We start from the raw sequence: 12,929 nt of genomic DNA on the forward strand, positions 1-12,929 counted from the left end.
AAATTATATATTACATTTATGAAATGCCAGCTTAGTAAACTATATCTTACAAGCCATGTTCCAATGGTTATATTTAATTCTCAAAAGTAAGAACTAAAATGTATATAAAATTGACTATAGTTTTGTTACTAGAGGACAACATAGTATTTCTAGAGAAACCATATTGCCAGGTAGCATTTAGATCATATAATGTTAGTAAACCATCATATCTAATAGAATACAGATTTCCGAAACACTAAGTATACTAAGGAATAATAAAAATTAAACACAAGTAGTTCAGTTCTTTTATATATGAAAGAAATTTAATACTAATTATGGCTTGAAAACAAGAGAACTTAAATTATTGTTTTTGAATGCAGAACTAATTTAAAAACTGAATCAAGTTTTTTGGTTAGTATTAATGATCCCCATTTAGTGCTAGTCCTTTTCCATAATTTTTGTATTTCACAAGGCTGGATATCAGAATGCTTTGAGAAAGAATGCATTATGGCATCAAGCTGTATTCTTCCACATCTGCAAGGAATTTCAAATAAGCATCGATAAATGAAATAGAGATACAGTCTCAAGAAATACAGAAAATAGACTTTAAGGGTAATTCATTCCCTTGTAAACTCTACTTCCTGAAAGAAACATTAATGAATTAATGAAATAAAAATTTCAGATACAGGATTATTAGGGGAAAAAAGACATTTTCCCTTGTCATCATTATCAAATAATATCTTCCTCATTACCTACATTTAAGAAAGCATAAAAATTATCTACAGCTTTCTATATTTTTTAAAAAATGTATGAAATTAACCTAAAATTTTCTGGGGCTTTTTAGCCAAAGAGCCTCACTTATTCTTTATTTATTAAAATAATCCTAATTGTTATTTAATATTACTTTTTCTTTCCTATTATATGAGATAGTATAAGATACTTAATGTAGAGCAAGTATTTATATACAAATCAGTTATTATTATTATTAACCAACATTCATTCTCTATAATGGGAATGATTCTGCAGAATGTGTTCAGAATTTCAAACTAAGAAAATATTCAAAGTGTTCCTTGAGAATTGACTTTGCAGTTTATATGCTGTTAGGTTTACCATTAGCTAGAAGCTGCCTAGGACAATGTGATAGATAGTTTTATACCTGGGAATATATGGTTCTGCAGGAGGAGGAGGAATGTAGAGATCCTGGAGGGCAGAACTGTCTCTTTTGGTGGGTGTACTGATGGTGCTGGAAGGCGTGGCAACACTGCTTGTGGGACTTCTAGGTATAAGAGGCTGGTTAAAATGAAAAAGAAAATACATACGCACACAAACAACACACAAAACAACAACAACAACAACAACAATGACACATAGTTATCATTTTAAATTTATCTATTTCTGCAAAGTTTTTGAACTTGGCTGAAATAAAGAAGCATGTTATTTAGTACATGGATATTCCTTCCAATCTTCAAAAACAAAAGTATGTTAAAGGTTTCCACTTCACTCCCAACTCACCTTATTCTATGGTATAACCACCTAAATGTTATTTATAAAGCAAAAATACCATGCAGTGTTTCATAATTCGAAGATTTATCTCACAGTTAGAAACTTATTTAAATTAAATTAACTTTGTCAGAATCCCACCTTTGAAAGAACAATAATAATGAGTAACTCTGAAATATGAGAAAGCTATTTCGTATCTTCTCCCAAAAAAGACAAACCATATTTCTACGTTAGTAAAATGTTACAGATGCTCAGAAAAGGTTACAAAAGTGGGAGTATGAAAGGCCAATAGGAGAGTCTTTGCTAGAAAAATGTACTTTCTTTCTGTCAATATAAGCATAGCTGTCTTATCAAAGCCATTTTATGGTACATCATCAAAGGTATGGTAATTAATTATGTAACATAATCATTTCACCTTTCACAGGCACATACATTTATCTATCATTTAAAATAATCTTTAGTTGCATATATAGTTCTTATTTTCAGGCTTGTATTTAAATATTAAATAGGAGGTTGTTTTCTTAAAGTTAAGATAATATATATACTGAATTAAGCAGTACATGAGGATGCATTAACTTAAGAGCACTCCCAATTCCAAGCTTCACAGCATTTGAAAATAATCTAGTGGTTTGTGAAATTATCCTAAAGTGAAACTAAAAGTCACAAATTTTTATGTTTATTTTACAGATCTTACTGATTAGCTATGTATACAATTAACATATTAAAAATAAATATTTTAATGCCATCACAAACACAAAAATAATGATCACAAATGAACTGTATCTTCACATGACAAGATGTTGCCATTTTAGCCAGTATGAAAACTCTCTTAGCATATTTATATAGACTCACAGTTCTATTATTTTAATATGCATTGCTAGACACTCAAAAAGTGGCATATTACAGCTATTTTATATTGTGACAATACCTTTGTACAGATAAACAAAATGTGTTCAAAAAGTCAAGCATAAATACAATAGAGAATACACTGTACATCACTGGGGTAGGCTACATAATTTAGGACTCAGTTCATGGTTTTGACCTTCCCTGTTACGCAGCTCACCTTAATAGATTGAAATCACACATCCTACCAAATAACAATTAAATTTTAATGTAGTGAAGTAGAAATTAAAGAAAGAGAGAGAGAAAGGGAAAAGAAACGATAATGTAATTTGGGAGTTTACAATATTCTATTTTAGATGGTATTTTTAAAAAGGTCAGAAGTTTTACATGTTAATTGAAGAATTGTAAGATATGATAAAATGACACAATAAAGACTATTATGTTTTACTATGCTAATTTTGGAATAGGGTCCAGTTCAACTATGCCTGTCTTTTGAAAAGAAAATTTGAGACAATGGAAAACCCTGAGATTATACAGGTAATCAGAGGAGTCACCTGTACTGATGAATACCATAAATCCCAAGGAAATAAATAACTATTTTCTTTCTAAGGATGTATTTCATGCCTCTACAACAAATCCTTGAATGGCAGATTCAACAATACATACACACAGTCACTGCGATGTGACTCTGTTTATAACTGTTTTCCTCTCTGTCAGAACATCCTGGTTTTAAATACAGATGATGCTAAACAATAAATCTGACCAAAATTTCATCATAATAGAAATGTAGCAAAGAAAACATTCATTTAACAGAATATTATTTTCTAAATTCTTTTAAACAGGTACACCGTGAGAGAAAAACTAATATTCAGTATGCTTTTTAAATGCTCTAATAGCTTTCTTACTTTAAAACATCCTAACACTGCAAATGAACTTAAAATCAAGTTCTAAAAACATAAGCATTTAAAAATAATACAACTTAAATTTTTATTGTCTTTCCTCTCTCTTGGAGTCAGTATTTCTAATTTGAGGACTTCTCTTCTTTACTTTTACCATCTACAGAACTAAAGATGATTTTTCCTGGTTAGTACCTACCCTTCTTCTTCCCAAACAAAAAAGAAGGGAGGGAAGGAGGGAAGGAAGGAAAGAAGGTAGGTAGGAGGGAAGGAGGGAAGGAGGGAAGGAAGGAAAGAAGGAAATAGTAGTAGTCAATGGTTAGAAGCATATTTTAAAATAGATACACCTGAAGTGTGAGGTAAAGACCAAGGAAATATTTTATTCTGCCTGAACTATTACCAGGATTGTCAACCTAGGGTACTTGTATCTTTCCCCTTCTAATGAATGTAATTATTAGCCTTCAATGTCCTTCAAACTGCTATTTTTCTAGGTTTCTACTTTTAGCAAACAGTTGCTATTAATGTCATCAGTTAATGTTATTAGCTAAATTAGCACATACATAGAGGGAAAAGACTCTTAAATATGCTTAAATACATAACAGGTTTGATTATGCCAAGCTGGTTCAATTAAATGAATTGGTTGAAAAAAACCTAACATATTACTTCAGAGAAAAAAGGAATTAGTCAATCCTGTTGCTTAACTCATCTGGCTTGTTATTTTATTGACTGGTAAGTCACAGAAAATATTTCAACTGGTTTATCATGGAAACACCATCTGGCTCATCAGTATGCCTTGTACCAAGTAAAACTCATTGCAAATATTCAATATATTCAGTATATTTCTCTCTACTAATTGTGCTATTTTTAACAAGCTAATCCAAGCTAAAAAATAAACATTCTTTTTGAGAATCACATTTAAAAAACTAGACATTAAACAATAGAAAAATAAAGTTTAGTAAAGTACAATCTTCATGGAAAAATAAAAATAACTACTTAACCCAAAGGGGTCTTTGTGAAAATTTAAGATTATAGTCTCTTAAAAACATTTCTAACTTTAAACAAAAATTGAAAGAGTAAAAAATCAAATGACTAAATGAATGTAAAAGGCATTAAAGGACATTAGAAAGACAGGTGAAATTTGAATAAATCACATACAGAATAAATGATATAATTAGCTAAAATTACCAGTGAGAAATTCCTAGTTGTAACAAATGACATTAAAAATACATCTACCACCAATAGCCATTTAAGTTTGTAAAAATGCACAGCAAGTAACAAATTTAGCTTCCCTCAACTCAAAACACAGAATTCTTTCAGCATTCAAGTTTTAATAGGCATATTCCTTAGATGGAAAAAATCAAATGAGGAGGATATAATACAAAAAGATAGCTTCTCCTATCCTGGCAACATTTACTTATAATCATTTGTTTATAATACAGTATAAGAAAAGTATAGTTACCGTTGTACTACAAAGAAATTTCAATTTAAGAAAAAAGGTAGAATTACATTTTGACCTCCTATATTGGCAAAATTTGAATGGGAAGAAAATTAGTAACTATCAACAATTATGTATAAAATACAAGGTGATTGCTTTAGGACTGCATCTTGTTATTGAAAGTAAACATGAAGCTTCAGTATAATTTGATCTTCTGTGGCATGTAATCAAGTATGACACAGATCCATTTTGATCCCATCCAAAGGGGTTTATTTTCTGGAAGGATCTTGTCATATCATTTAGCTTTCATTTCAATGGTCCTTGTGAGATGAAGCTCTCCTTCCACATATTCAATGAGGCTCCAACAGGAAAGACACATTTGCATGTATGTTGTGGCTCTTGTAAAAACAAGTCTATGATAGATTTCTGAGGGCACAGGCATGCATCCCTTAAAATGTCCAAATCCTAAATAAAATGATCATATGTATCTCTTCAAACATACATGATAACCTTAGGTCAATTAATGATAACGTACTACTGCTAATTTGCTACTGTTAGAAATGTCCTTATACGTATATTTTTTCATACTGTCAGTTTCAATGTATACTTTTAAACTGTGCCCCAAAATAGGGTATGGCACAAACTTTCCTATTAATTATGAGCGATAACGTTAGCAATAATATCCTACTTATCCAGCTCAAACGTCATTGGAAGATTTTGATTGTTTTAAAATAAAATTTTGTAAGCTAAAGCTTTAAATCCTCTGATGGCTCAGGTCTCACTTTAAAGCCCTGATTGCTGAGATTTTTCTTTGTGCGCACATATGGAAGGTAATGGTGTACCTCTGAAATCTCTATAATCTTAAAGACAATGAGAAAAGACTTCTATACTTAAGAAACTACATTTGATGTTGAGGTTTTACTCAAAACATTTTACATTTTAACATCTCTGGGCAAGCATATCTTAATTTAGTTGTCCCTCTTTCTAGTAAGTGACCCAGCTTTGATAGTGCTTGAATGAAACCAATGACATAAAGACAACTCCAATGTTAAATATTAAAACAGTGCATTACACATTTATGTAGTTATCTCTAAAGTTCACTAATGCCAAGATCAAACAGAACTTGCTTTGCTTTCCAGGGGGCAAATACCCACTGAAACACAAATAATTGCATCAAGTATAAAACCTGGCCATTTATTTTATTCACTCTTGGGAATAAGCACAGACTCAAATGGATCACAATACCCCATCATTCTAGCACAGAACATTCACATAAGTCCTTACTCAGTTCAAACACATTTTTAATTCCCAACACTAGTAGAAGAACATTGTTTTATATTGACTCTTAATAATCTAAGCAAATGCTTCAGAGAAAACGTATTCTGAATTTTGGGTGGCAAGAATTCACATAAAATTTTTTGTAGTTTCTTGACCATGTAAAGAAGGTTAGATCTAATTTGGTAAATTATTGGGAATACTTTTTTTTTCTGGCCAAGATTTTCATAAGTAGTAAATTATTTGAAAAGAACTGAAGCAAGGGAAATGCATATATTCAAAATTCTCCCACTCTCAGTTCTTTCACAGCTTTTTCCAGAATGCAAATTTATAAATACAAAAGTTCGAGTCTCATTTTATAAGCATATGATTTTTCTTTCCTGTCAGAAAACCAAGAAAACAAGTGTGTTTTCTGACCACAGATTTGATCAGGAAACCATATCTACTTAGTTTTAAAAATACAGATATAAATGCCTAAAATATGTATTACTTACACAGCATATAACTAATAAAGACTTAAGAGTCACACATAAAATGGCTTTTTCCATCAAATCATGAAATATTGCACATTGTATTGAGGCTAACACTAGTGTCTTTAATCCTGCATTGTCCAGTCTTATGGGCATAATTAAAGTACAACATTAATACTGGACTTACATTTTTTCAAATTATAGTAAACATCATTTTGGGGATGTTAACTAAATAAAGAATGGACAATTTTTACATCATAGGTGATTATCTGTAGCCAGTATTAAAATCTTGAAAGCATTTGGCTCAAAAATAAAAATGTGACTTAGATCCTTTGACTGATTTGCTTAAACATTGGTGAACTAAAATTTGACAATTACTTGCAGCTATTTACTCATTCGAGTATGTAAAACATACAGTTGTTTCTGGCTTCCAGTCAGCAAAATTACATTTTTAGTTAAAAATTTATTTTCTTTGCTAGTGCCATACCTAATACTATTTCTTGCTCTCTTTAAAACATGCTTTTAAAACAAAACTCTCAGAAACATAAATTTTTCATCACTAAATTTTTTAGTCACATCTACCTGCAACTTGAATATTAAATTTTATTGTTAAACTTACGTATTTTGATTTTTCCAGAATGACGTTAACCATTCATATCTGTATATATTTGCAACCTAACGCAATCAACATTCTCCAGTTGTTACACCAGTTGATAGACAAAATCCACTGCTATAACTCTTTTCTATTTATTTTCTGCTCAAAGTTATTTAAATATGCTGTAAAAATGGCATCAAGGTAATGCTAAACAATAAAATTTAAATGGAAAAGGACAAAATCACAAAATCATACAAGTTACTACAGTTTAGGAACCTAATTATAATGTTACAACTTGATGTTATTTTATACAAAAATGTCTTGAACAATATATGCTATTATGTTGAGAATTCCAGCACTGATTTTAGTGATCATTTCTGAGATGCATTCTCACCAATTAAAAAAAAAAAAAAGCTGGGTTCTTAAATGTTTTTAAAATCATTGATTCCCAGTAATGATTTCAAGGAACATTCTTGGCAGTGTCCAGATACTTCTCATATACATATCTCACAAGAAGAAAAGAACACCACCCATCTATGCTCGTGGCCTACACATATTAATTTAAAACCACAAACATCTAAAAATATACCTTGAAGTTTATCCACAGTTCTCCAAGTTTTTTTTTTTTTTTTTCACTGAATTAGAAGAACTTGACGATAGGCTTATCAAAATGCAAGAAATTAGTAGAGTGTCACTAAAAAGATGTTTTGAAAAGCAGCGTTCAGAAAGCAAGGAATCCCTGGTTTGCTTTCTTAGAATAAAAGATTCTATCTCAGATGAAACATCTTCGCTTTTTACAAATGGGTGAAAATGATGACAGAATTAAAGCTTCCAGATATTATTAAATCTGCCTGTACTGTTTGACTAAGAAATGTTTAATCCTTCCCTTCTATCACGAAGTATTTGAGAAATCAGGAATTCATCAAAAGAGCTGCCAATTTAATGAAATGTACTAATGAAATTGCTCTGTGAGTATGAAGTTGAATTGTATGCTTTTGTTTAATTGGCTATAATTTCATGAGTGAATTTCAAAAGAAAATCCAAATCAAAATTCATCCTTGTAGTTAATCAATATTGGAAGTCACTATAATTTTAGTATTTTTAGAAATAAAACTACTACTTTAATTAAAACGTGATATTCTTTGACAGTTTTCTACCTTAGGGTAGATAAGGTTGTTTTATTTGTGTAGATAAAAACAATTCCTTATAAGTTTAAAAAATAATTATTCCTCATGTTAGGATAAAACTGTTTATTAAAAAGATACATGTATTAGTGCCTACCTCCATACTACACAAACTTTTCTATATTTTATCTAAAAATGCTGTCAGGTAAATTAAGCCTGGGATAGTATTTTCAAAAAGATTAAATAGACATATTGAGTTAAATGCCACAGATTCTTTCCTTCTGTATCCTGTATTTTAAATAACTCTTGGTAGACTACTGGTACACCCTATGAAAAAAGAAATAGCTGAATTTCCATTTTTTCAAGTTTGAAAGCTGAAGATTTATATTTGGATGAGTTGATGGACATTTTGGTTCCAGTGTATTTCTGCACATACCAGAAGCAAGAATACCATAAAATGGCACTTGTGTCTACGCAGAGGATTACTAAACTACGTTTAGCTGTTATGTTTCATATCTGAGGTAGTTCCTTAGGTACTAGGAAGAAAATGTGACCTCAGATAAAGTTATGATGTTATGCAAAACTGAATTTAAGACCTTTAACTTTTTTCCCACTGGAGGCAGTGTACCTTCAACCTCCAGATCCTGGTACCTTGAGATTTTGTCCATCTTTTGTATCAAAATCTATAATTTATAAAAATTTTGACTAGTTTTCATTATGCTTTCAGGTGTCTTTGCATTTTAGCATAAGCCAGAACTTTAAGATCAATGAAGAATTCTGTAATGGTTCAATTTCAGGTCTTCAAAACAGGCTTCAGGGAGATTTGGTGGTGGTGTGGCATGTTAGAGGTATCCATTTTCCTTACTCCTAAGACCTTGTTTTAGCCACTAGAAAGTATTTAAGTAACACCAATACTCTTTCCTCTGGTCTGTAAAAAGGCAACAACTGAAGCAATTCTCAAAATGTTAGAAGCCATCTCCCCTCCCCCAACCAATAGTATTATTTATCTATTGGTGGTTGACTTTGGCCAATAGATTTTAGGTAAAGCAAATTCAGCTGAAATGACAAATTTACAAAATGTCAATATATATGGCACTTATATAATGCTGATTTCCTCTTTTTCAGATTTCAGCATTTTGAAAAAGTAAATTTACAAATACACGCAGCATAGCTGAATAAGCAATGAGGAATACAAATAATTAGTGATCTGATGAGGCACATTTCTCAGAGTTTGGAATGGATCTAGAAATAGTGCCTTAAGAGTAAGGCACTTACAGTGTAAGGAATGGTATGAGGTAATTTTTAAAATTAAAGTCCTTTTACTCTAGGTCTGAATACATACATCAAATGTATATGCAACAAAAAAAGTTGATCTTTCAATTATTTCAGCATTTTATATAAAAATGATTCTTAACTGGGTACTACCATTACCTTAACTCTCCACTTCCGTTTTCATAAAATAATGTAACAGGGGAATAGATTATAAACGCCTGTGCTAGAGATACTCCCTCAAACAGAGTGCATGGAGCAACAAGAAACTAGAATATTTTTGGTGTTTAATGTGAAACATGAGGGACTAAAGAAGAGTTATTAAATTTCACCTCACATATACAGAGAAGAAAACCTAATGGCTGAAAGTTCAAGCCTCTTTTTCAGGGTTCCCACACCCTTACACTTTGAAGAAGGATCTTTGGGGAAGACATGGCAATAGGAAACTCCAGAGGGGAACACCAAAGCAAATTATAATGCAGTGAGAAAAAAAATGACGTAATGGGAAAGTCTGATCTACTCATCTATGACTTAGATAATGAGGCTAATACTGACCTCTGAACTGTAATGATCATCAAGTATCTTTGATAATAAACATATATGCAAGTCAAATGGATTTGGACATATTAATACAGTTTTACATATATTAATTTGAAAAATAGACTCATATTAAAATTTTAAAAGCCTTAATGTTGACATATATATGTATTTTTGTATTACTTAAGTATAATGCCAACAGCCAGTAAGTAGTAATGTTTTAAACAATGAGAAATCATTATAATCTATAAAGCCATTCATGTATAACGAAGAATTTGATTCTTAGGAAAAAAAAATCTGTGAATAACAAAAGGTACTAACATAGAGCTTAATAACAATTTACATAGCCGTGACAACAATGCATTTCATATACTGCTTTCCTTTATAATATGAACAACGGGCCATATTCCAGTTCAATGGGCAATCTAATTTTTTTTTTAATTAACTTCTAAGAGAAGGTAATAGTCTGTTATTTAAAAATGTAAGTTTTGTAAAGGACAAAAATTTTCTAAGTTTAAAGATTATATCCTGACTGAAATAGAAGAAAATGCATTATATTCTTGCCTTTCATCAATAAGAATCATATTTTTATGACTTTCAACATAACTCTTAATAAATATGTTATCAATGTTAAGAGTAACGTTTCCTGCTGAAGAGTGATGTTTCATGCTGAAGAAAAATGCAAAAATTCTAATGCAACAATTTCCCTATTTAATGCCACCTTACATGGTGGAAAGAGAAAAATGATCAGTCACGAGGAATGTACAAGGTACATTTTTTTTAAGAGATGGAGTCTGTTTCCCAGGCTGGAGTGCAGTAGCATGATCATAGCTCACTGCAGCCTCAAACTCCTGGGCTCACATGATCCTCCCACCTCAGCCTCCCAAGTAGATGGGACTATAGGCACATACCACCATGCCCGGCTAATTTTTAAATTTTTTGTAGAGTGGGGGTTTTGCTATGTTGCCCAGGCTGGTCTTGAACTCCTGGCCTCAAGCGATTCACCCACCTCAGCCTCCAAAAGTGCTGGGATTATAGGTGTGAGCCACTGCGCCTAGCTTGTACTAGATACATTTTAATTACTAATATAAAATTTCATTTTCCTACTGTTTATAAATTACTATTATTATTTTATGAATTGATTTCAAAAAATTCTATAAACTATCATTTAGCTTCTAAAAGAGTATGTGGGTATAACATAAAATAGATCACATCATAAAAACGAAACATTTCATTTTCATTCTACCAATATTTTGGCATGAAATAAATTGTGACCTTTTGGAATTATGCTTTAAATGTTTACAAATTAAGGCAGAGTTGTTTTTCATTTGGGTTTTAGATAATCTCAGATTTCATCACAATTAAGCCTATTAGAATAGCTGTGAAGAGATCATTTCACAAACAACTTTTCAAAAGCATACAAGATTAATCCATATGCTGCTGAGATGAGGCACAATAAAGAAGCATTACTGAGATAATCTATGGCTAAAATGATGGTGTATGACTTATGATTAAGCTTCATTACCTGCAGAGCAAGGGGCTTCCATCTCATATTTTTCAGTAAAGCTGGTGCTGAGGTAAGCATGCTCTGAGGTCGCTTTTTCAAAGTTAAGATAACACCACTCGGGTCCTCTCGTAGTGCATTCACCAAATTTTTCAACTGCCACCCCACCTGGTAACCAGCAAAATCATTACAATAAAATTGAGGTACAGTATTCAAAGATTTAATGTTCTCCCCCTTTAATAAGATTAGTTAAAAAAAAATCACATAATTGGTGTACCATCCTATCAATTTTCAGGAGATACATACTCAAGAAAGAAATTTTATCTTTGAATTGATTAACCATGTTATTGCATTAGTCCATATCATTATGAGACAACATAATGGACATTTACCATGTCAAAGCAAAGACTGAAATGGTATCCTACCAATGGAGTAATTCAGAATGTAACAAAATTATGTCACCATTAGTGTTGCTCAGCTGCTAGGTCTAGATCCAAGCTCTGTTCACAAGTACGATTTAAAAATCTACATGCCTGAAAACAAGGATTTGGCAATATCCTGAGCTTACAAACTAAACCACATGCTTTCTCATCACCATCTTTTAGAGATAAGTGGTACAAGTGTCTCTAAATTAGACAGATATTTTACTACCAATAGCTGGTACTGACACACCAAGGCAACATTTTTATGCATGGACAATAGCAGCAATACAAAAAACCTTTTACCATGCTATAAAGACAGAACAAAAATAACAAGGTAATACTACTCCAATGAAGCAGCTATTGGAAATGTATTCCAAACAACCCTATAAACTTAAAATATAATGTGCTAAATTTAATGAAGCCATTCTATTTGAATATCAACTAAAAACATATTGTGTAATTAAACCAAAGTACTTGACAAATGTCTTGAAATCTGGCTCAACTATTACCCCTGTTAAATTACTTCACTCTTCATCCTTTTAAAATTCTGAACACAGAATAATTTTTGTTACTTTCCTTTCAAAATGGACTAGTGATGCAGTACCAGACAACTGAAATCCTAGAAACTATGCTTTAAAGAAACACATTAAAATATCTATTATTCCAAAGTTTTTTTAAAAAAGCATTTCACATTTAAAAGAGAGAACTTTTTATCCCAAACCCTAATTAATTATATTTTTCCAGGATGTGTTATATAAATACACTAGGTCAAAATTTATCCTGTATTGCATGTAGGATTTAGCAAATGGTCTGAAAGTGATATAGTTTCTTCCTAGGCATCCAAGTTAAAGAGAACTGGTGCCTTTTGTCTAATCATCACCGTGTTTTTGCCTGGAAGATATTTGTCAAGCTGGAGAGAATGAGCACTTCCACCGAAAGCAGCACACACCCCTAGTCTATGAAGAAGAGGTAATCTGGAATGCGGCTATTATAGAATAATGGGGACTTTGGTATATTTAATAAGCATTCATCTAAATTATAACCTCAACTATAGCTGACTTGAGTGTTGGTGAAATTAGA

General features: G+C 31.4%; 1 protein-coding gene across 5 annotated transcripts in view; it reads right to left on the reverse strand.

Moving 5' to 3' along the window:
- CNKSR2 (connector enhancer of kinase suppressor of Ras 2) overlaps window positions 1–12,929 on the reverse strand; it is a 298,887-nt gene that overhangs the window by 130,601 nt on the left and 155,357 nt on the right. For 3 of the 5 annotated variants that reach the window (XM_021674792.2, XM_021674791.2, XM_021674787.2), the window contains exons 9-10: window positions 11,449–11,595; window positions 1,136–1,269 (exon numbers count right to left, since the gene is read on the reverse strand). In XM_021674792.2, coding sequence (XP_021530467.1) covers window positions 1,136–1,269; window positions 11,449–11,595 — 281 coding nt within the window. The remainder of the gene's footprint in view (window positions 1–1,135; window positions 1,270–11,448; window positions 11,596–12,929) is intronic. The other 2 variants (XM_021674795.2, XM_021674793.2) reach the window with 1 other exon arrangement.

Source organism: Aotus nancymaae, unplaced genomic scaffold (assembly GCF_030222135.1).
Source record: "Aotus nancymaae isolate 86718 unplaced genomic scaffold, 86718_ANA_hifiasm-v0.15.2.pri h1tg000058l, whole genome shotgun sequence".
Taxonomy (NCBI): domain Eukaryota; kingdom Metazoa; phylum Chordata; class Mammalia; order Primates; family Aotidae; genus Aotus; species Aotus nancymaae.